Source organism: Chionomys nivalis, chromosome 9 (assembly GCF_950005125.1).
Source record: "Chionomys nivalis chromosome 9, mChiNiv1.1, whole genome shotgun sequence".
NCBI lineage: Eukaryota > Metazoa > Chordata > Mammalia > Rodentia > Cricetidae > Chionomys > Chionomys nivalis.
The window spans coordinates 15,176,771-15,201,612 of record NC_080094.1 but is presented as its reverse complement, the minus strand read 5'-3'; the positions used below and the strand labels follow the sequence as shown (position 1 = coordinate 15,201,612).

The following is a 24,842-nucleotide window of genomic DNA, read 5'->3' as shown; positions in this document are numbered from 1 at the left end:
CTCATGCCACTGTGCCGTCTGACCTTGCCTGGAATGTTCCACCCTGCATCCTCATACGGAGACTGGCACTGTCTCAGCTTTAGCCTCTTGTCGCACTCTGCTTCCTGACATGGTTGCCCTCTTCTCCGTCCGTCTAGTACACATTCCTTTGGGGGCATCTGTCTGTGGAATTGCTTGACTGTTTCCCCTCTGGAGAGTGGGTTGTGAGAACCAGTGATTTGCCTCATGAGCAGAGCAACATCTAGCACCTGCTGTGTTGTTTGCTACGTAATAAGTGCTCAGTGATAAGCCGTGAAAGGAAGAAAGGAGGGGAAGAGGCAGATGTTTTCTAGAAATGCCCCCATAATGCATCCAGGCTGTGTTTCCAAGAATCTTACTCACCCTCTCTGGGCCTCCCCTACCTCCATGCCAGGAGAAGCTAAGCCTGGGACTCTCAAGTATCTACAGTACTAATCTCTTGGTGGCATCCCTCCAGGGACATGGCTAGCTGAGCCAGGGAGGAAAGAGGGAATGCCAGTCCGCTGGGTTTAAGGTGGAAATCCTTAGCCTCTGGCTTTGAATTCATGTTTACCTTTAAGGCAAAGGCCATCAGACCAGACCCACATCCCTGCCAAGGTGACCTTGGCTTTTCCAGGAGGGATACACGTCTCCCTGTTGCTTGGACTGGAGGATCTAGGGCATTCAGCCTGGCCTTCGGAGATAAGGGGACGTCTTTCTGGTGTGGGAACGTTGCTGTTGAGCAAGCAAACTTCTGAGTAGTCTGCCTGAAGATGGTTCCCCTTCTCTTTACTAAGCTGGGAGTCATGGACGTGATATTTTCTACCCAGAATTACTGTTTCTAGCCCACTGCGGATTCCAGAACTCTGTTCCTGTTGGCCCTTTGCCCTTTTAGTATTCAGTGCTGTCAAAGGTGCTGCCCCAGCCCAGTCAGTCAGAGATGCCCCATTCTTGTTTTGTTTTGTTTTCTCCTGGAAACAATGTGTCATTTACCTTGTCATTGTGTCTGTAGGCCCTGTTCCTCCCTTCCTATCCTTCTAGAATCACTGCTTCGTGGAGGTCTCTGGGGAACTGTGTCAGTTAGTAGAGCATCTAGCATGCACAAAGCCTTAGGTTCCGTCCCCAGTGCCCTATGAACCAGGTAGGGCGGCACATCCTTATAGTTCCAGCACTTGGGATGTGGAAGGAAGCAGGAGGGTCAGAAGTTCATGGTCATCCTTGGCTAACCAGTGAGTTTGATGCTAGCATGCGCTATGTGAGACTATGTCTTTAAAAAAGAAATAGAAGGCCGGGCGGTGGTGGCGCACGCCTTTAATCCCAGCACTCGGGAGGCAGAGGCAGGCGGATCTCTGTGAGTTCGAGACCAGCCTGGTCTACAAGAGCTAGTTCCAGGACAGGCTCCAAAACCACAGAGAAACCCTGTCTCGAAAAACCAAAAAAAAAAAAAAAAAAAAAAAAAAAAAAAAAAAAAAAAAAGAAATAGAAGAGTGTATGGTATATTTATGACTCCTGATTTTCTCTGTGTATGATGTGTATGCATGTATGCATGTGGGCATGTAGATTGTTGGTCCTCACCTGCCACTTTGAAACAGATCTTTTTGTTGCTTGCTACTGCTGGCCCACAAGCTTGCGGGGAATTGTCCTATCTGTCCCCCACTTCACACTTTAGGAACACAGGGGTTATAGACACACACTACTGTGTCCGATTTCACATGGGTTCTGGAGACTCAAACTCAGGTCTTCCGACTTGCTCAGTCATCTCCCCAGCCCCTGGCATGCTATTTCCAAAAGGGTTGACTACATTCACCTGCAGCAGGAGGAGGTGCCCATTTTCTTGTGCCCTCTACACACAACTCATTATCTTTGGACAAACCTTCAATCACACAGACACCTCTTGCCCAGGCTGCCTAACACGCAGACCCCAGGCCTTTGTGATGTGGAATTATACGCCCATCAGTGCAGATTTCCGCAAAGAGCTGTGTTTGCCATTGTGGTCTGATCTGTTGTTTTTTTAAATGCCTGGGGTAATATCCTCAATCAGAGGGCAAACAGAGGCAGGGAAAATCGGTAATAAAAAATGAATTAGGGTGATTAGCAAAGGTGAGGGCTTCCCTCCTCGGGCGACAGGCAGAGTTGACGGAGCTTTGCGGGGTGGCTCCTGTCCAAACACGCAGCTGGATTACTGCAACCTCCAGGCTGGCCCTGGGGTCTGCTCGGCACATAGGAGTCTGGTATTGCATTTAGTTTTGTAAAGGTCATGGGTACCCCTCGGACGGGGATCAACCCCTGGTGGGTTGGATCAGGGTCTCCAGAGAGGGGTTACTTTTGAGGGGAAAGGAACTCCCCCCATTTCCATCTCTAACCAAGATGAGGACTTCTTCCTTGGAGCGCAGACTCCTGTGGGCCTGCTCTCTGTAAGAAGGAAGCGAAGGCTTTAATTGACTAATGCAAACATCGTGGCTGCGCAGCACTGTGGGTTTCCTGGGAGCACAGTGTCCCCACACGGGGCTTTGGTGGGCCTGTCCAGAAGGTTGGATGGTGCCTCGAGGGTGGGGGACGGGATTATGCAAAGCATTTAGAAGGCGCTGTGACTAGGGGCTGAAAAGAAGCAGAATTCTGGGAGGTGAGGAAGGTGTGTGGGAAGGACATGACACTTCCACCTGGGCAGTGTCGGGATTTCCATCCGCACAGGTAAAAGGAGCCGTGTACACCACACAGTAGCAGGCTTGGCTAATACATCAATCACGGTTCCCCACAGCGGGATAAGGACAGTGAGCCCCAGGGAGGGGAGCATAAAAATGCAGATCCTGGTGCAGTAAGTGGAGTGGGTGGCTAGAGATCATGCACTGCTCAGGTCTAGGGCAGTGGCTCTCGACTTCCTAGCACTTCAACCCTTTAACACAGTTCCTCAAATACAGTTCCTCATGTTGTGGTGACCCCCAACCATGCAATTACTTTCTTTTTGCTACTTTATAATTCTATCTTTGCTGCTGTTAGGAATCATAATGTAAATATCTGATATGCAGGTTATCTGATATAAGACCCCAAAGGGGTCTCCGCATATTGGTTGAGAACTGCTGGTCTAGAAGTTGCTGGAGGACCGACCAGAGCATTGAGGTGTGTGTGTGTGTGTGTGTGTGTGTGTGTGTGTGTGTGTGAAAGGTTGAAATGCCTAGCATCCGCGCCCACCCAAGGGTTCTGGGAGAGGCCCCTGATGAGGCAAGCTCTCAGGAGAAGGGATGTGTCCTCAGCTTGAGCCATGACTTGATCCTCCTGTGCTCCGGATCTTCCAGTGTCCGCGCCACCAGTGCTGAGATTACAGGTGTGTACCACCTTGTGGGTGCCTAGGTGTGAACTCATGGTTTCACACTTGCACACGTTTAACATTTTACCGACTGCACTGTGTCCCCAGTCCCTCTGCTAATGGGATTTTGCTCAGATACACAGAGCTTTTCGTCTTTGTAAAGGATCAGTGGAGCCAATAGAAATGAGCCTGGAGAATCTGTTTAGCTGGGCAGTACAAGCCAGGTCTCCAAAGGGCTGGAGCCCCGGGACAGTTGCCGGGCAGTGGGGCTGAGTGTGCTTAGGGCTCCATCTGGGCTCTGGCCTTGAGGACAGTGGGATTCATTGATGATTTTAAATGGGAACGGTGGGTGCTGGATCCCTTTTCATTATTTCCTTTGCAAGGGACCTGATTGGCGTGGTAAATCAAGAGGGTCCTTTGAGAATGCCCGCCAGCATGAGGAGGACCAGATACAGGACAAGGATGAGGGGACCAACGAAGGGTGATGATCAGGATGCCTGCAGTGTGCGGTGCACCTGAGTATAGGCTTTGTAGGGGGAGTCATCCAGGACTCAGCAGCCACGGTATCCCTGCAGGCCTGGGCTCTACAGAGAGCCCCAGAAGCGCAGAACAGTTTCAGTCACTTCCCCCATATGTAATTCGTTCAGTGGAAGCTCACAGCTTCTCAGCTCTTACAGGTGCTGACAGAGACATCACAATATTGTGAAATGAGACGCCCGAAGCTGACTTCATTACCAGCTTACCTGGCGACGTAGCAGCTGCCTTAGCACCGACAGTTGGGTGCGACAGAGCTAAAATGGAACTTGGCAATTACCGCTCCTGCGAGGTTCTTGGTGCAGCGAAAAGTAGGTTCCATGGAAATCACAGGGTTTAAAATTAGTTCGTTACTATTAAGGCTGCACCGTCAGCAGAGGCAAGGGGGCAGGGGTGGGGACAGGTTTGGGCAGCCTGAGCTACTGTGGGCACACTTGCTCTGATGTTTTCCTTTTCAATTAGCTCCAGTGTTGGAGCTCAGGGCTGATATTGTTTCCTGCTCGACTCGCCCCTGCCTCTGCGTCCTCAGCCTTGGTGTTTCCTTTAGACCTTCAAGGGGCTTTCCTGAGTCTCTCCGTGAGACTTGATCCACGGAGAGCTCCACTCTGGATTCCTGAGCAGAGGAAAGAGCCATGAGACATGGCTGATCATGGCCGAAGGTTCCTTACCCCTCTATGGGAGTTCTTTCCTCTTTGTCTCTGTTTCTGTCTCTGTCTATCTTTCTCGTGTGTGTGTGTGTGTGTGTGTTTGTGTTTGTGTGTGTTCTGGGGAATCTGGTCTAACTCAGATCTTCATGTTTGCAAAGTAAACAGTTTAATGACTGAGCCATCTCCCTAGTGCCTTTCCTTAAGTTTCTGTGAATTGTCTCCTTATGTCCCTATTTTGTAGACGAAGACAGTGCAGGGCCAAGTGTGCTCACGACTGATTCCTGGTAGGTCATGGGAAATCTCTGTCGAGTGGCTTGGTTGTGTGTTGGATCCTTGCGACAGGAAGACAGAAATTCAAATCTGCTTTGAGCCTCAGTTGCCTCACCTGTGCCAGGCAGGTGTCAGGGAGAGCCTTGTATGGGGGCTGTCATTCTTAGCGGGGATGTCTATGAACCTCCTATTTTGTACCAGACTCTTCCCACAGGTAACGCCTGCAGACCTGTACGCCTTTGCACACTAGCCCCAGGAAGGGGCTGTTATTCCCGTCTTCACATTAGTGAACGAAGGCCCAGAGAGGTTTCTGAACAAGGAAATGTAGGGTCCGAAGTTTGAACCCAGGTGAGCTGGCCCCAGAGCCAGGCTGTGGTGGTCCCTACCCCTTACTCTGGGAATGACCTCTTTCTCCCCACGAGCACACAAGAGCTGTCTCTCGGGTTTTAGAGAGGAGGGCAGAAATGGAAATATCTTCCCAGCAGGCCACAGCCCCTCCACAGGAAGCTGAGTCATCTCTCGGCTGTGTCTCTGTTTTGAACCATAGCCACCCAGCAGCCTCGTAATCTGAAAACTAAGTATCTCAAAAAAAAAAAAAAAAAAAAAGCAAAAAAAATGCTGGGGGCCTGCAGGTGCAAGGCCCCTCCCCCATCCATGCCAGCTGCAGTTCCCCCAGCCTGCCCTGGGTGCCTTGGCCATGTGTTCAATGCTAAGCAGAGAGCAGTGGGCCTGGAGCAGGGCTGACCCACATTCTGAGGTTCACCTTGTCAAGGAAGCCCGGGTATTTAACCTGCTGGGGTAGGGGGATACCCATCCCAGCCTTGTCCAGCCGTGTTGCTGGCACATTCGAGGTGTGTAAATCATGGCTGGAAAGCTCACTGTCACCTTTGCATGTGTGTGGGACCATACCCAGAATCCTGCCTCTCAGCAAGGGCAGAAGAACCCAGTCCTGTCATCCTGGCCTTGGTCCCGTAGAGTGATGCCATTCCCCATAGACAGGGTGTCAGGGGAGGATTTCAGGACTGAGAGAAGACTGTAAGAACTTCCCGGGATTATCCCAGGTTAACCCGCTGTAGCCTCTTCAAATGCACCCACTTTCTCTAACCAGATTGTCCCTGACTAACAGTGAGACCTGAGGTTTCTTTTGTTCGCAATCATGCAAAAGCAGCGCGGATTGGTGGCCTCTGTCTGTAACTCCAACACCTGGAAAGTGAAGGCGGGAAGAATTGTGAGTCTGAGGCCAGCCTGGGCTGCAGAGAGAGACTGTCTCAAAGCAAACAAATACCAAAACCAAAGCAAGGCAAAGCGAGATGGTGTGAAGGCCAAAATGTGCCGAGAGGCTGGGGACCCATTCTAATGACCTCTGTGAGGACAACCGTCGGCTGGTCTGTTCCCTGAGACACTCAGCCACAGTGCCCCTAAGTGTCCTGCACCTGTTTAAGGTGGCCTGGGCTAAGCTGAGACATCTGAAGTAGGGTTTCGATTTAGGATATTTTCAGCTTACCGGGTATTTTTGTAAGTGAAGGAGTACCTGTGCACCCTGATTCTGCTCCTTGTTCAAATCCCTCCGAGCTGTGCGAGCATGTGTGTGCACGCATACGTAGGGGGTAACTTGAGCGTTGTCCCCCGGTGTTATCCACTTTGTTTTTTGAGACAGGGTCCCTCGTTGGCCTGAAACTCACTGAATAGACTAACCTGGCTGGCCAATGAGTCCGTTATCTGCTTGTCTTTGCCTCTCCGATGAGGTGAGTGGGCTTATTAGCATGTAGGCCTGTGCCCAGCTAGGATAGGTGGTTTCTAAGGATTGAATTCACATATTCATGCTTTCTCAGCAAACATGTCACCAACTAAGCTGTCTCCAGAGCCCTGTATCCCATCTTGAATGACAGCTGAAGCCCTCACTCCATGGATTAGCCCGAGGGCCTTAGTTCGAACAGTCAAGATTTCATACCTATGGGTGTCCTGTGTGAGCACCCTTGGAGGGTGGAGACAGTATCCTGTTCACTACCTGCCTCCCCCTGGGAACCCTGACCGGCACAGCGCGGTGGGCGGGCAGAGAGAGCAGATGTGTTGAGTGGCTGAGTGAATGGTGAATGATGACAAGAGGATTTTCACCTCCGCCGTTTATCTGCGATGTCACACACCAGATTTAGCAGAGTCCCCCACTGCTGAAGAACACATTTCCTGACGTTCAGTAAGATACATGTGCTCCTTTCCACGTCAACAAATGCTGCTTATTTTCCCCTGACTGCATAGCATTTTACTGTACAGAATGTCATGCTTCAAAAAAGCCCATCTTGTGGAATACCTGATCATTTCCATGTTATTATAAATAGTGATACAATAACTACCCTTATCCACATGAATTTGAGCCCAGACAGTTCTTTGTCATCTTAGGTTTATGTAAATATTCACGAATAACTTCTTTTTATTTTTATTTTATGTGGATGTAGATTTTGACTGCATGTATTATCTGTACCATGAGTGTGTAGTGCCCATGGGGGCTAGGAAAGGGCACAAGATGGCCTGGAACTACAGTTACAGATGGTTGGGAGCCACCATGGGGTGCTGGGAATCCAACTTGGGTCCTCTGGAAGAGCAGTCAGTGCTTTTAACTACTGAGCCATCTCTCCAGCCCCGACAGATAGTTTCTTGTGGTACCCTTAAGCCTTAATATGCTTTAACATCTTCAGTGCTCCTCTGAAATTTTTATTGGTCTTTATAACATACTTCACACTTCCTTTTCCTTCCGATGAGGGCCATGTACTTGGCTTTGACCTTAGAGCCATGGTTGTGTGCTCTCTGTCTTGAATGCCTACTAGGTATTCTCATCTTGGAGATGAGAATCTCATGGGGGAAGATACACAGTAAACACAGAAACATAGCAGGTGTGACTAAAGAAGCATGCTGTGGGAATATGCTTCATGCTGGAGAGATCAGAGGGGCTCCCTGGAGATGAGAGTTTCTGTCCCTCCCAGTCCCAAAGAAACACACAGAGACTTACATTAATTATAAACTGTTTGGTCTGTTAGCTCAGGCCTATTATTAACTAGCTCTTACAACTTAAATTAACCCATAATGTTTATCTATATTTAGCCACGTGGCTTGGTACCTTTTCTCAGTAAGTCAGTCTCATCTTGCTTCCTCTGCAGCTTGCTGGTGACTGGCTCTCTGCCTTTCCTCATCCCAGAATTCTCTTAGTCCAGTTGCCCCACCTCTACTTCCTGCCTGGCTCCTGGCCAATCAGTGTTTTATTAAACCAATATGAGTGACAAATCTTTACAGTGTACAAAAGCATTGTTCCACAGCAGCTCCCTCAGGATGGAAGCTCTTGGAGTGGATTTGGAAGGGTGGGAAAGTCTGGGGATGACTGTTATAAGCAAAGGGAACAGCAGGAGAAAGGCACAGAGTCACAGGAACTAGACCCTTCCCACCCCCATTCCACAGCTCCCTCTTGCTCACTCTGGGCACTGGCCCTTTTATCACCTGGCTTTGCTGTGCCCTGGCCCTTGTTTGTCCCTGAGCCAATCATTGTTACCAGTGGTGGGATTCCCCAGAGCTCTTCTTTCTCAGGACTGGGAACACTGTTAGCTTTGACAGCACCCATGTTTCTGTTGCTCTGGTGTGTTCCCCAAACATCCCATCCGTGAAACAGCATAGACCATAGTTCATGGCATCCAGCAAACATTACTCTTCCCATTCTATAGACTGAGAAACTGAGGCCCAGGGAAGTCAGCTGTCCCAGCCAGCAGAGCTAGAATTTGAACCCAGCTCCCTCCTTCTAGAGTCCATATTCTTCATGGAGCTCTAATTTAGCTGTGTTTACATGAAAGCTAATGAGATTACTAGGTAGTCCATAAAGCTTGGGGCCTATACAGTCTCAAGCCTCATTTCCTTGTAATGGGTAACATTGACCCCTTGGCCTAACTTTAGCAAGAGTGATTAACAGGTAAAAAAAAAAAAAGTGATTCACAGAGAGATTTCCATGTTTGTATTTTGTTACATATGTAACGTTTTTTGCCTGTGCAATAAAAAAAAATTACAGAAGTAGCAGTGAAGTCTCCTCCTCCTGATCTGTGGGTGATCACAGCTAACAGCCTGGTGCCCTTGACAATATGACTTCAAGTGCACATGCTTCCACCCCAATGCATGCGTGCACACATAAATATCCATGTACACGTGAACACACATGCACACACATACATACACACAAAGAGAGTTCATATCTTTTGTAAAGACAGGACTGTGCCCTTCACTTTCTCTTCTGACCAGTTCCTCCAAATTGGCACCCGCAGACGAGCCCCATCCTCCCTGGTCCATAGAAGGACGTGTCTCGTGTGTTCAGTCGGCTCGGGCTTCAGACATTCATCCCGCCTCCGGTTCGTATAATGAGCAACATTCTCCCGCGTGCCTGTGTGAGGGCTGCAGGTATTGCCACAGCGTAGGTGCTCAGGAGTCTAATTGCTGGATGAAAGGTGTGCAGATTCCACACCTTCACAGGTGCTGCCAATTTGCCTTCTCAAGGGCCTTCCTGTGCAGCAACTTCTCCCAAGCAGCATGCCTCTGAAGCCAGGGGTGACAGAGAGCAGGGCTGCCTTCTCTTCTGCTCCCGGAGCCCTGGCGTGGCGCTCCAAACATGTGGGCCCAAATTGGGATAGAAGATGGATTTGGATCAAAGAGGTTAAATAACAGGTTTTTCCATTTCACCTTGTAGGAACGGGATGGGGGGAGGCGGGGGTGCCGGGCCTCCAGCCAATAGAGGGCCAAGAGTTGTCAGGAGGGCTTATAAAGCGTCTATTTCTGGCATTTTTTTTTCTCTTTCTCTGCTGATTATGCAGCAGCATCTCACAGAGGCTGTCGCGGGCGCGTTCTCTCGCTGCCTGGGCTTCTGTGGAATGAGGCTCAGGCTCCTCTCAAGACACTGGTGCATTGCAGGTGCGTCTCTGCTGAAGGTAAGCAGCGCTGTCTGCTGCTTCAGGGGTGGAGGTGCTCAGGCTGGCTCTGTAGGGCCAAGATGGGTGATGCTGGATCCTGGGTGGGGCCAGGCAGGAACTGGTGCCTGCCACGTTCTGCAGCGAGGATGCTGTGCAGGGTCCAAGGGCCTGGCGATAGTTTTTCCTCTCTGATAAGAAATTCTGCGTGCGTTGGCTCTACTGAATAGGATTAGCCACCGGTCTGGATGCTCAGGGTACTCAGGAAGCATTCATTCCTTCATGCGTTTCTTCATGCATTCATACATATATTGATGTATTCATTCATCTTGCATTCAACTCACATATAGCAGGCCTCGCCAGAGGTAGGTGCTTGTGGGAGGTGGGAGTACATTGGGGCGGGGTCTTGCTCACTTAGATAGGAAGCAGTGAGAGCAGAGATGGTGACAGCCCATAAGATGTAAGGACCTAGAAGACCCTGGGCTGGAGGGTGGGAGGGGGTCTTCTGAGAAAGGGGTGTGGTGCAGCTATAGATGGTACCAGGAATCGGATTTGGGAGACTGGAGAAGCAATCAAAATTCTCCCCTCATTTACTAGAGGCCGCTTTTCCTCTTGTCAAGTAAGGAGACAGGAAACCACCAGCTGGGCTCTCCATGGCCACCCTTTTGGAGACAGAAGCAGTGACAAGGGAAGGAACATAGTCACGGCCCCAGGGGCAGACGCACAATGTAGCAGGTGAAAGAGGATCCTGTCAGTGGCATTTCCCAGCAGCCCCTAGGGAGGAGGCCTAGTTGGGGGGGATAGACAGCGAGGGGGGGAGGGGGAGAGCCACGATTCATTGCTATTAACAGTGCTATACCTAGAGCAGAAGGCCTGATCCTCTGGCACTCTCATTTCCCACAGCCATTGTTGGGGATCTGGTTTCATGTGTGTGCATCCCAGAAATGGAAGCTGACAGCTCAGGCCCATGTCTCCTCGTGTGGGACATCAGGGGAGCATAGAGAGACCAGGAACCGGCATCCCTCAGGCCTCCTGAGAGCACCCTTCCTGGTCCCCAAAGAGTCACAACAAATTGCCCAGGGAAGGTCTCGCAGGCTGCGGACCAGGGCAGGAATAGCTATGGGTGCCAGTCAAGCAATACAGCCTGGGGTAGTGACCACATTCAAATCCTAACTTCACCCTGAGTGGTCTGTGACATAGCATGGGCTCTTCAAGCTGCCTGAGTCTCGGTGTTCACACCTGCAAAGTGGGCACTGGCACCTTCTCTGTGATGGTGTGTGCACATATGTGTGTGCGCACACAGTCATACATACATCGCTCATACTTAGGCTAGCAGCTAGAAGGATCTCCATCCATGTTGAAGGGATGGATGGCCCAGAACAGCTCAGATGGGGAGGAGGCCAGGACACTTGGGGCAACATGTTCTGGTGCAAGCGTGTGTGTCCAGAGAGCCTCCCCATGTGTCTAGAGTGGGGGGCACTGTGTTCTGGGTGGGGCTCTGATCACCCCCATGGCTTCCCCTATGGGGAAGGGAAGGCACTATGGGACTTGCTGTTCCTGGAACCAGAACTGACCCTTAGCTGAACACTTCTTACAGTTTCCTGAAGACTTGTAGGTAAACTGGTGTTTGTTTAAGTCTTCCAGGGACAGTCACCAGTTGCTGATTGTCACCTGTGTGCTAGGGGTCTGGGCTGGATACAGGGAATGGCTTAGAAGGTGAGAACGTTCAGTCCGTGCAGACTTCTTGCCCGGAATAGAAACTGGCTTGGAGCTGGTCTCCTTTCCGTGGGATCTCTGTGTGACCTCAGACAGGTCGCTTTACCTCTCCAATCCTACAGAACAACAGGTTAAGAGGATGACAAGGGACAAGATACCCAGAGAGCTTTGGGTGAGGCTCGGTGTCTACCGCAGACTGGCGTGCGGCAGGCTCCCACTGAAGGCTCCTATGAAGAAGGAAGGTAGCCTGAGTGTGAAGTCCGGCCATTGTGTCTTCCCTGGCAAGCTCCTCAGAGAAATAATTCCAGCTGGTCCCACCAACGGCTCCTGTTCTCCCATGCTGGCGGTCACTGGTGTGAGGGGCACGGTTAGAGTGGGCTTCCTGCTGGAGATTAACTTCCTGTCTGAGGCCCACAGGGTCCTCCATGCCCTTCTCAGCTGCCTTCTAAAGGAACCAGCCTATCATTGCTGAGATCAGGTACTGAGGTGGGCGCCATTGGAGGAGGCAGCTCAGACCGCTGTGGCTGCCTCTGTGACCCGACAGGGGCCTGAAAAATAGTCACAGGTGATGGATTCCTGCCTCTCTTGGGCTCTGGGGGTCATTTTCGAGGGGGGCTACCACACCAATGACATCACCAGAGCAGCAATTATGAGGGGGAAAAGGCATTTTGCTGGCTAGGAAATTCATGTCACTTCCTTCCATCTGAGGAGCTATTGAGGCTCCGAGGCCATTCATGGCCCATGAAGGATGTGGGCATGAATGAGCACCGACACCCTGCAGGGCTCATCCTGGAGGAGCGGAGGCTGGGGGTAGCCCTCTCTTGATTCATCCCCACCATGCCCTTTATCCCACCCCTCTTAGTGACCCTTACTGCCCACTGGAAACTTAGGCACAGACCTGGATGCAATCTGGCCCCTTTTCCACCTTGTAGTTAATCCACCCATGATGCTGGCTGTTCCTTCCAAGCTCCATCATCTGCCACCTGGGTGACTGTCCTTAACTTTCCCATTAGAATCTGCCCTCCCCGTGGCCAGCTCAGTGAACTGCTTTAATGTGTCCGTCCCTCCCGTGGATTCTTGGAAGCTGCGGGCCACTCCTCCACACCACTGTGTCCATCTTAAAGCCTCTCCTGCCTGCTTGGGGTTCATCCACTTCCACACTCAGGGGTTTCTGCTTCCTCTAGGATTTTGTCTGAAGGTCGCTAAAGCTCCTTCCCCAGCCAGGCTGCCTGTCTCTTCTTAAATCTTCAGGCTCCTGTGTCCATGGTAGGTTTGCGTTAGACCCCCCAACCCCCACTAATCTGCAGAGCTGGTTAGGACATTAAGGCTTTGCCAAAGGCCGCCCTGATTGTCTCTGTGTATGTCGTGGTCCCCCCAAGGATCTCGCCTATGGACCATGCACCTTTATTTTCCTACCTGTTGGGCATTTCCGCTTGGGATGAACTCACATAGGCCTATGTGATGTGGGGAAGAATGCCCTGCAATAGTAAGTCAGGCCACATAAACAGACCCCTTCAGAATCCTCAGTCTGTGGTTGATGTGGCTGTGTGGCCTAGCCTCTCTGAGCGTGCAGTGTCATGAGAACCAGCATCCCTTTTTCTTGCCGGGTATAATTATTCTCCTGGGACACTTGGAACATTTAAATGGCCTCTTCCATTCACTCCAAGCAGAGAAAACTTGAAGAGAGGTCAGGCACATTAGCCCTCAGTGCCCCCACACGGAAGAATGTGCCATAGGACTCTAAACGGGGGCAAAAATAGCAGCCACCAGGGCACCCTGTGATGCGGAAGCCACAGAGGAAGCCACAGGCCCAGCGGATGCCAGCTGCCTCCAGGGGATGAGGTTGCTCAGAGGTGCTCGTGAAGCGGCCCTCGCGCCTGCCCTTGCTGCTCCCTCCACCACAGCATCAGATAAGCCTGTGGACAGCTGTTGGCTTCCTCTCTGGGGAGGGTGATCGCAATATCGTCTGTGGGCGTGCTTTGCCTCCCATCCTCTTTCTGGTCTCTGTTCCCTTTCCCGGCCTGCTCTGCCCACCTTGATGTCCCCTTGCTGACCACGGTGGCATCTGCACACTCCACGTGAAGGCCTGGATGCAGCATGGAGGCTCCAAGGCTGCGTCATCTTGGCTGCCTCCCTCCCCGCCACCACTGTCCATCTTTCTGAACTTCGTCTTAAAAGTCCAGTTTGGCTGGCTTACATGTTCTCCTCACCTGCTCACTGCCTCCCTTCCATGTGTGTTCGGCCTTCCAAGTGCTGTGTGAGCCACTTGTCGTTTCTGAATATTGATGGCTTCTTCAGCTCAGGACAGTGAGCCCCACTGCTACTCCCTAGATACCCATAGCAGGGTCTGGCACCAACCAGACACTCAATAAGTATTCTTTCAGTTCATGGACACACATGGGTATGAGGAACCATCAGGGCCACCAGAAGAGGCCAAGCTGGGTTTGGTATGTTTTCAGGGGCTTTAGGACTGAGGGAAGGACTCATTGTCTTTGGGGGCTCTGGCATCAGGATTTTATTAGCTTTGAATACAAGTCCCTGCTGACCTTGAAATGCCAGATGTCTGGGTCCAGACCGGGTTCTGGAATCCCATATTATACTTTGCAAGAGTTGATTTTGAGAGTTGTTAGGAGTTTGACTTTGTTCATTGGCTTTTGAGAGAGGATCTTGCTATGGAATCCAGGTTGACTTCAAACTTTCCATTCTCCTGCCTCAGCTCTCTGTGTGCTGGGAACACAGAAGTGACACTGTGCCTGGCTCATGTGTTTGGCTTTGGGACCACACTCCTCTGGCTAGACCCAGCTCTCCCATTTCTCAGCTGTGTGGCCATCGCCTCTGCCTCTGCATTTCAGTGATTCTGATCTTCTGATCTTGATTGAGTAATTTGCAGGATTACGTATCAGTTCTGTGAAGTCCTTCCCTTGTAGTAGAAGGTCAGTAAGAGGCTGTTCGCTCAGAGTGTATTAGGCTGGGCTATGCCTCAGTAACAAGCAGCCCCCAAAACTCAGTCATTTATCACAAGGATAATTTATTTATTTTTTAATATTATATTCACCCCCATTACTCTCCTTTACTCCTCCCACTCCTTCTTCATCTCAGTGAGTAGTATGGTATATTTTTGTGCCTCCCACATGTTCCATGGCAGTTAGCAGAGAAGTAGGTGTCGGGCTCTGCCCCATAGAGTCACTCAGGGTGAAGGTCAGTTTTGTCTCCCTCTAGAGTCCTATGACTCCTGCAGAGCCAGCCTGGAGTTCCCATGTTTGTCGTTCTGCACTTCCATAAGAAGAGATCATTTGTTTCTGCCCCTAGCCCATTGGTCTAAGCCAGCACCATCATAAGGGGAACCTAGACCCAGGATCCCAATGCTGAAAAGAGAGGAATGAAGGACACCGAAGCACTATGGTCAAATCTACCATGGTGGGAGCATCCTGCCTGGCTGTCTCTGGGCAGAGGCACAGTTAACCCACAGCCTGAGGGAACTTACCCAGTGCTGGCTGAAAGTGTATACCCTTGATACATCCATGTCCTGATCTCTGAATCCTGTCACCTTATGGCACAAAACAGGCTTTGCAGATATAATAAAGATAAATATCATAAGTTGGGGGGATTGTCCTGGCTTTCCTGGTGGCCCAGTCATTCTAGGTAGCTTCTGAGAGAGATGCAGAGCAGGGGAGTCTGAGGCGGGAGATGACGCCAGGAGACAAGTGGTGAGCCTTGTGCTTTGAAGGTGAAGAAGGGAGTCACAGGCCAAGGGATGCAGGTGGCTACCAGAAGCTGGGGGTGCAAGAAATGCAGTTCCCCTGGACCCTCTGGAGCTGCCTTCCCTGACATGGTTTGAAGCCTGAAGGATGAGCTTGGGACTTCTGGCTTCCAGAGCTATGAGAAGATAATTTGTATGTTGTTGTCACTATTTGTTTGGCTTTGGTCCCTTTGTGGTTTTGCCGGGGATAGAGCCCGGGCCGTGTACCTGCTAGGCAAGCACTCCACATCGGAGCCCCCACCAGCCTGTGTGGTTTTGCTCTAGTCAGTTTACAGTGGTTTGTCTGGGCAGCTCCATCTGCTCTGACGGAGCATTCCCATCTCTGTGCTCTCATGGGGTTCTGTGTCCCCTGCTCTGCCTGGCACTTCAGCCTCTTGGGGGAACACAGGAGGGTATGGGGCAAGCTGGCAGCCAGATCACGTTCAGAGCCCAGGCCAGTCGCTTAGAAAGTGTGAGCAGGTTTTTCTGAATTTCATTCCCCAGCTGTACAGTGAACATTCAGGCAGATGGTCCCCTAGCAAGGAGGGGCTGGAAGCAGCAAGGGACAAATGCAAAGATAATGGTACTTGGTTCAGCTCAAAAACTTCTTTATCAGAAGCCTCTGATGGGCAGAGGGAGCAATAGGCCTCTGTGATCAAACCTCGTTTTGTAAATATACAGCCAGCTCCTTTGGCCCTCAAACCTGGCCTGGCTGCAGCATGGCTCTGCACATGTAATACCACCCTGCTTGTGTAAATCCTCACCTACCGATTTGCGAATGCAAATGCTTCGCTTCCTGTGTCACTGTCTTGCTCTTGCTCTTCTGGAAGCCAACCAAGAAGATTCTGAATTCTGGAATAGCATGGGTTCTGGTTGGTAAGGAGCCCTGAGTCTTGCTCCCTCCAGTCCCATGGTGCCTGGAACCCACACTTTGTTCTCAGTTTCCCAGTAGCCCACATCCTCTCTGTCCCCTGGGGCTAAGTTGGGTTCTGCTGGTTCAGGGCAGAGGTTAAAACCCAGGGCAGGAAGAGCCCACACATGTAAACCTTACTGCTGTGAATTTAAAAGGAAAATATCCTTTTCTTTTGAATTGTCAGAAAAAGAAATAAAAAGGAAGTGTGTGACCAAGGAAAGGAAATTAGGGGTTGCCACCAGCATGAGTCACCCCCTTTCTGTCCCCTGAGTGGGGCCTTTGCCCTGGTTCATTCACCCCTGATCCTCTCAGCACCAGCTCTGCAAAATCCTGGGGCTGTACTGCTTTTATTCTGGCTGCAGACTACCTGTTCTGGTCATCAGTGTGTGCTTCTCCTTCAGAGGCATGGTTCTTCTGTTCCGTTTGCTACAGCTGCTGGTGGTAATGGTGGTAGTGGTGGTGGTGGTGGTGGTGGTGTGTGTGTGTGCACACACGTGTGTACGAGTGTGTGCATGTATATGTGTGGTCAATCAGTGGTCCAGACTTCAGGTGTCCTCTCCAAATGCTCCCCATCTTCTCTTTTGAGACAGGGTCTCTCATAGGTCTGGCACCAGTTTGGCAAGGCTGGCCTGGGAGCTCCAGAGATCTGCCCATATTCATCACCCTAGAACTGGGATTACAGGCATGTGCTGCCATGCCTAGCTTTTTATGTGGGTCCTGGGGATCAGACGCAGGTCCCTATGCTTGCAAGCACTTTGTGGAGCAACTGAGCCATCCCCCAGCCTCTGCTTACTGGTGTAGTATCAAGGGTTTCTTCTGTGTGCACACCAGACACAGAATCTTCTCCTGGCCCCACCCTCGGACCACAGCTGTTTCTGCTCATTCATGGGCAGACTCGTGTCTCCCCCAGGACCATTTGCAGCTGCTCTTTGAACCATGGCTCAAATTCTGGCCTACTATGTCCATTCCCTACTTGTAGCTCAGTTGCTGCTTTCCTTCTGCTTTTCTGTCCCCATGTCTCTTCCACCCTCCTGCCACTACCACTCCCAATTCTTGAGTGGGCCCTTCTCTCTTTCCAGCTCCCAGGCCTGGAGAAGAACCCCCTTCTCATCTTATGCCCTCACCCCCCTCACCTCGCCCACTCTGCTTCCAGCGTGGACCCTGTCAAGGCTCCAGCAAGCCTGCCACTCACTCTGATTTGAACTCCTGCTTCTGACCTCATCATTGGATCCTAGGCTTCAGGAGGACAAAGATTTCTCTGTACCTCATAGATACTGGGGTGTCCTTGAAGCAGTTAGACAGTGGAAGGAGGGAATGGCTTCAGATATAGGCAAGGGTCTTGGGTACTCTCCCTTGTCATCTAAAGACGTTTGTGTGTGATGTAAAATATGCTAGTTCCACAATTGCTGGCTTGGCTCATGCGCATTTCTCCATTGCCACTTAAACAAGCACACACTCCCCCTTGCATTCATTTCTTGGAATGTTGCCTCTCGGCGACTTTCCTGTTTGAATCTCATGTCTTTTTGTCTCGCAGCATCTTGCTTTCTGTCGAAGTTGACGGAGCCATTTCTACATCGTATATATTAACTGTCTCGTCGTCGGTGCTGATATTTTCTTAGTCTGATGTCCTTTTCATTCCAGTTTTATTGCGTTTCCTTCCACAGAAGATATTAATGCGTGTATATTTGAACATGTCAATCTCTTCCTCCGTGGTTGCTTCAAGGGCTGAGGAAGTTGCCGCGCCTCTGCGGATCTGATAAACACAGTGTTCTCTCCTCTGATTGTTCCCCTCCAACGTGGCTTTGTGTACTTAACTCTTACTCCTTCTGCCATGCTTGAGGTTGGTGGCTTGCTGTGGTTATCTACTTCAACGTTCCCAAACAGGACGAGCCCGATGTCTTGTGTTTATTAAATAATTGGTCTTTATCTCTTTGCTCCCAAAAGGAAAGACTAAATAGAGGAGTTGTTATGAGCGCGGCTTTTGGCGGAGTTATGTGTTGGCTTTGCCACGGTCCCGCTGTGTGACCCCGCAGCCTGCAGATGACATTCCACTTCTTTTCTCCTCTGTAGAATGTCATGTTCCCATCCCCCCCCCCCACCAAGGCTGTCACAGGGTCAAATGGGATTGTTGTGCGAAGACTGTCTCATGGATCCTAGCACAGAGGGCTGCTGTTTCCTCACCTCATTGGGCTAACTTTCTAAATTTGATCCTCTGTTTTGTTGCTGTAAAGTCCTTATTTTAGGTCTGGGGAGATGGTTCAGTCAACACAGTGCGTAAGTTCTTGCCCTGCAGTGGCAAGGACCAGAGCTCAGATCACTCGCACCCTTGTTTAAAAAGAAATTAGATCTGTTGGTACACACCTGTAACTCAGCACTGAGGAGCCTGAGACATGGGTCCCTGGGACTTGCTGTCCACCTCCTTGAGCCATGGCTTCAGTGAAAGTCCCTGTCTCAAAAGTTAAGGTAGAAAGCTATTAAGGAAGAGACCCACCATTAACATCCACCCCCAGCACGCATGCATGCACACACATATATGCACGCACACATACGTGTTTAATTTTTAAAGACTTATTTATTTTATGTGTATAAGATAACACCTATATGAACATATGCGCATCACGCGCGTGCTGGTGCCTGCAGAGGTCAGAAAATGGCATTGGATCCACGCGTGTTCTCATTTTCTGTCACTGCCATCTTGCTTTGCCAGCTGCTCTGCAGAGTGTCTCACCCTCTCACCAAAGCGAGCTCCCTGCCCCTGCTCTGTGAAGAGTGCTGCAAGCTTTCCTCATCTTTCTCTTTGGTGCTTGTTGGTCCCATCTCTCCCATTCTGCACTGGAAACCACCTCAGTGACTGGGAGACAGTTATCATCCCCTAGTGGGCGCGCGCGCACGCGCGCACACACACACACACACACACACACACACACACACACACCAGCTTTCTCACTCCACCCCCAAGCGGTCTACCTATGAATCACTCTGTCTCTATATGACAGATGTCTGTCACTTGCATTTGTGTGGCCAGTCCCCTCCATAGTGCTTCTTGCTTCTGAAGGCCAGGATGTCCTGGGCTTCCCTGGAGATCTGGCTGTATTTCAGGTGCCGCCTTACAGCCACACCTGGCTTACAATATCACAAATGCTCAAGTCAAGGCTTGGGAAAGGCCTTTGAGCTCTGATAGGAATGGGGCAGTATCTAGAACGTTCTGGAGGCACACACAGACTCAGGGGATCCAACACTGTGATGTTGGTAACTCCTGATATGATATTGCCAAGAACTGAGGGGCCATCCACCAGCCTTGCCCCTGGTTGTCCTAGTGGTATGCAGGGAAGTTTGAAGTGTGACCAGCCTGGACACCTCATGATTTCTCCTGAGCTGGGCAGCACAGTTGAGAAGAAAGCTTAGAGTAACTCCTAGATATGGGCTGTGCTGTAGACGGTAGTTTACATCTCTGCTTTCTGAGGGGAAAAGCCTGTTAAGACAGCCCCCCACCCCCACTGCTTCCTTGGGCTCCAGGAGAGAGCCAAGATCTGGAGCATAAGGGTTCAGTGGTCAAGAAACCAGAGGTGGCCCTCGGCCTAGAAAGTTGCCCACGTGAAAGGAGGAAGCTAGCCTCTCTAAGGCATTGTGTCGTGCTGCTCACTGTCAGGCACGTGGCCCCGTTTTGTTTCCTAAGTAGTGTTGGCTGACCTTGAACTCTGGATTCTCCTGCCTTAGGCTATTTGCAGCAGTAAGCAGCCAGACCTGCTTCCAGTCCTGTTTTACAGGGGAGGAATCTGAGGTTCAGAGAGCCAAAATTTTTGCTCATAACTACACAGCAGTCAAGTCTGGACTCGAACCCAAGTCTACAGACTTTCGGAGATGCAGCCAGTACCCTCTCCACGTGCAGGCAGTCCAAAGACAGATTGTAACACAGCGCTTTAAATATCTACCAACGGTGTTTACAAACACGCTCCCCTCTGTTGGAGCTGGATAGCGGGAAGGGATCCTGGCATTTTGTCTTTGTTGACTTTGGGGTTAGACGCACAAGTGGCAGGTTCAGGTGACCTAGAAAAGCCTTTCTAGGTCGAATTACAATTTCAAAGGACTCTCTCTCTCTTTTTAAAACCACCCTGCGATCCAACACTGAGCACTGTCATTGACATATTTCCCATCCAACAATGCCAGCTCTTTGTGGAATGATTGAGGGGCTTGTTTTGCAGCACTGGGCAGAAAATATCTTCCAGATCATCTGCCGCTCATTGTCTCAGCCCCACCCCCGCCCCAGTCCCCCATCACCACAGTGTCCCACCCTACAACAGGGCTCTTGCGGCTTTTAGTTAATTGTCTCTGGCAAGAATCTGTTCTGGGACTGGTTCCCAACCGCACACAAGATAGATCATTGTCAGGCACAAATATTGGCAGTTCTTGGCAGCCTGGGGCTCTAAGCTGCTAACCACAGCAGGTCTCCAGAGAAGGACAGGGCAAGAGCTCAGAAGGGGCTTACCCTGGTCATGGGAGCATGGTCTCTCTGAGTTCAAACCGTGTATCCCCTATTTCTTAGCTGTGTGGTCTTGAGCAAGCTGCTTCACCTCATTGGACCTCTTCATCCCTTTCCTGTAGAATGGAAGCCTGAATCCTTATGGTAACTTATCTTACGGGTTTCAGAGGATCCAATGAGTTAATGTGGCCACATCAATGCAGCAGGCTCTATGATATTGTTATGCAAGTTACTTAACATGGGCATAGGATCCATCCAGTTCTATAGAACTCAGACACTCATCTTACGTGTTCCTGGTACCTTTCAGTCTGGCATCACCCTGGCGATGGTTTCGGGTGAAGGAGGAAGCCTAGAGCTAAAGGCTGGCCTATTCATGAACATAGCATTTGGCTCTCTGATCTGGGACATCTCCTTAGGACTGTCTTGGCTCCTGAGTCCCCTTGGGACAGGCTGCATATGCCCCACTGTGGCTCCTCCTTCCTGGCTTCCCTGCCGCGCTCCCCAGAGAGCTTCCACTTATAGCTTTTCACCCTCAGAGTCTGTTTCCAGGGAACTGCCTAGATGCTGAGGGAACTCTGGCTTCTAGATGAAAATCCATGCTTACTTCATTCACTTTTATGTGACATAAACATCTCGGAGGGGCTTTGGGGTCCTTGTCACCCAGACCTCCAGGGTCGGAGTGTGTACCCCATAGGCACCTCTGCCTGATGGCGGTTCTGCCAGGACAGGTCTCCTCCATCCCTCAGCACTCTAGATGGAAGGAGGAACTTGGCTATTGAACAAGGGACCCACAGGGTTTGTTTAGTCTTTCCAGACACATATAAAGATACTGAGAGAGTAGAAGACTTGTCTATACTCACTCAGTGAGCTACCGAGTCCCTTTCTTCCTTGGAGGAAGTCACCGGGTATCTTACCTTATAAATGTCCCCAGTATGTGGGACGTGGGGCAGAGGTGTGGCTTCTGGATGGGATAGTGGAGAAGTTGCCTAGGGACCAGCTGTGTAGAAAGAGATGGGAAGAGAGTTGCTGCAGAGATACAGTTCCAGGATGCAGCCAGCTGGGTGCTGGCAGGAGCCTAAGCCGCCCTGTGGCAGAAGAGAGCCATGGATGTGTTGGTTTGTGGTGTGAGCCCAGGCTGGATGGTTGGGCTGACTGGGCGGATGGTCGAGTGCTTTGAGAACTACTTCAGGGATGTTGCCTCTTAGTGGACATTTGGTGGGCGGTGAAAGCCTAAAAATCCCAGCACCTGGAATGTCAAGGCAGAAGGATTGCTGTGAGTTCAAGGCCAGCATGGGCTATATCACATGACCCTGTCTAGAAACCAAGAAACAACAAAAACTTGGAGCCTTCCTCAGTGGAAGGTGATTTGGCTGAAAGCAGTGATATGGGGGTCTGGAGTGAAGGGGCGGGAATGAAGATCAAGGGTACCAACTGCACTGTGGGGGTTGGGGGTCCCTAGCTTCCCTTCTCCCCATCCTCAGAGAGGCTCCCTGGCATAGCTTAGGCTAGACCAGGGAGACATACAGATCTGGCTGGGAGCAGCTGAGTACACATATGTTAGGACTCCCACGGAGGAGCCAGGTGGAAGATCACCAGGTCCTAAGCCCAGTCTGATGGGTTCCCAGCCCTGCCCCTTGGGCAAGCACATCTGACCACACCCTGACCTACTTCCCAACCCTGGCCCCCTGCAACCACAGCCAAGCCTGCAGCCCCCTTGGCACCATTCCCCCTCACAGCGGCCAAATGAAAATGTTTGTTGAAAACAACATGTGCATAATTAAAGCTTAATGAGTGCTTGTCTGTTTGGAATGTGCAATTAGATTTATAATCGGGGACGGGAGCGAGCTCCAAATGGCTTTAAATGGAGCTGAGAGAGAGGATAATTTTTGCCATAAATCTGCGGTAATGTACTCGATCTGCGAGTTACCAGAGGCAGCACCAGGCCACCATGCTATGCCCATTGGGCAGCTGCAGCTGAAGGAGGTGCTGCGCTCGGACCCACCAGTGGTATTGGCGGAGGGGGCTTCTCCGGGTTAGAACTGGAGCACCCACCTGCAGGCCGAGAGATCTGTCACCGAGCCAACTGTGGGAGAAAGGAGCCTCTGCTCAGTTTCCTGCTCTGGCCCCAGGATGACCTGACCAAGCCAGACCCCGCAGGCAAACTCACCCCATCCTGTAAAATGGCAGCAAGGCAGAACCCTGGATTGCAGCACGGTCCTTGACTCTGTTTTTGGCTGCATCCTAGAACTCAGAGTGCATTATAAGTCTCCAGTTGATGTCTGTTGAATGAATGAGTGACTCTGTCAGCCTCTTATCTTCTGCAACTCTCTCTCGATGAGCCTCTGTTTCCCCATATTGACAGAGAGTTGGATTCGGTTACTGCTGATACTGAGTCTCCACTGTCCAGAGCTCTGGGTCTGGGGCAAATGGTGGATGGGCATGGTCAAGTAGAAAAAAGTGCAAATGGAGCTGGGTTGTAACTTAGTGACAAAGCATCTGGGCAGTATGTGGGAAACCCTGGGTTCCGTCCACCAATGCTGGGAAAACAGAAACACATCAAATGTAAGACAAACCACATAATATGATTTTGAATATCCTTTTAGCCACATGCAAAGGAAGTAAAAAGAGATAAGCAAAATTAACTTATTGTGTCTTATAGTTAACCCAGATCAGCTAAAGGATCATTTCTATTTGTAATCAATATGACAATATTGATGAAGTATTGGACATTCTTTCTCTCCTGGTGCCTTTGAGATCCGGTGTGCACTTGGTACTCAAACGCTTCGGTGTTGACAAAGCACATTTCTAGGAGGCTGGTGAGCAGTGCCGGGTGGGAGGGCTAGGTGTCCCCATCTGTGAGGTGGAGATGCGGTCCACCTTCCAGAGGAGCCTGGCACCTGGCAGCCATGGTACCATTACCATCACACTATCTCTTGATGGTTTTAGTGGCAGAAAAAATGCTACCACTTCTGTGGGCAGTGGGAAGAAAGGTCCCCCAGTGGCCCGGGGCTGTGGGCTTGCCCACAAGGCCATTCCCAGACCCTTGTTCCCAGGCTATGGCCAAGACTTTGCCTCTCCTCATAAACCAAGAAAACTTGAAGCGAAGGGTGATGAGGTCACCTGATTTGGTCACACAGCTTGCATGAAATTGAGGTGGGAAACCGTGTGACTTTTATTTTTGATTTTTTTTAATTAGTATAAATTAGTGATACCTAATGAGTTCTAACGTGACACTTTCGTAAGCGTACATGCGTATTTGACAGCGTTCGCTCCCCGTTACTCTTTTATGTCCTCTTTTCATACTTGCGACCCCGTCCTCTTTCTTCTCTACTTCCATTCCTTTTCCCCCTTCTGGTGAGCTGATTAGTTTAATTAGGGTCACTTACAGGAATGTGGGAACTTACCAGTGACTATACCACCAAAGAAAGTGAGCTTTTGGGGGTTCTGCACAGCCTAGACATATGACTCAGCCTGGGTATCAAGGCTGTGTGATCATAAGTGAAACCCCTAACCTCTCTGGGCCTCAGTCGGAGTGCTGGATTTCCAACGTGGGTACCATTAAGAACGAACACCCAGAATTGTGCACAGCAGAGCAGGGGCATCAGTTAGGAGGCTGATGTCATTGGAGGGAAATCAACGGTTGTATTTAAGAAGCAAAACAAGTTATCATGTAGGGAAAAAAAATCACCCGATAGCTGGACTTTCTTACATGTTTCATGTCATGTATGCTATAGGCAGACATACTTAAGACCTCAGAATGGAGGCCCCTCTACAGACTTCAACCAAGCTGTTTAGCTAGAGGTGACTGATACCTTTCTCTGACCTGAAAGAAAAGGTTCCAAGCACTCCTCGTGATTTGACTTGTTTAATCTCATTGGTGGTCATACCCATTTTTCAGACGAGGAAGGCAAGATTGAGTCATCGGCTAAAAGTAAACATGACATGTGGCTGAAGAATGTGGCCTGCCCAGCGTTTGAACCCTGGCAGTCTGGCAGCTGTGTCTGGATGAGCTGTAATTGCACTTCTCCATGTGATGGTGGGCCTGGGTTTGCTCAAGGCTGAGGGTTCCCTTAGTTAGGCCAATTCTCCTCTGTCTGCAAAGGCCTTTCTCCCGTGTGTGTCTCCTGAGACTTCCGTGTGAAACCGGGCTCTCCACACTTTCAGCAGAGCCCAGATCACAGCTGCCACACTCTGTCACTGTCTCTTGCGTTCAACCCCGTCTGAGCAGACCGAGCATTGTCACAGGCTGCATCAGGCCTGGCAGGAGCAGCAAGCCGCTTTGATCATTTCTCTTCAGATCACCACAGGCAC

At 50.6% G+C, this 24,842-nt stretch overlaps 1 protein-coding gene across 10 annotated transcripts in view; it reads left to right on the top strand.

Annotated features, from left to right (window-relative positions):
- Tox2 (TOX high mobility group box family member 2) overlaps positions 1–24,842 on the top strand; it is a 117,005-nt gene that overhangs the window by 14,127 nt on the left and 78,036 nt on the right. For 2 of the 10 annotated variants that reach the window (XM_057780727.1, XM_057780730.1), the window contains exon 1: positions 9,585–9,704. The exons of 6 other annotated variants lie outside the window; for them this stretch is intronic. In XM_057780727.1, the coding sequence (XP_057636710.1) occupies positions 9,585–9,704 (120 nt within the window). Of the gene's footprint in view, positions 1–9,577; positions 9,705–10,029; positions 10,049–24,842 lie in introns of those variants that run through there. 2 more of the 10 variants (XM_057780735.1, XM_057780737.1) reach the window with 2 other exon arrangements.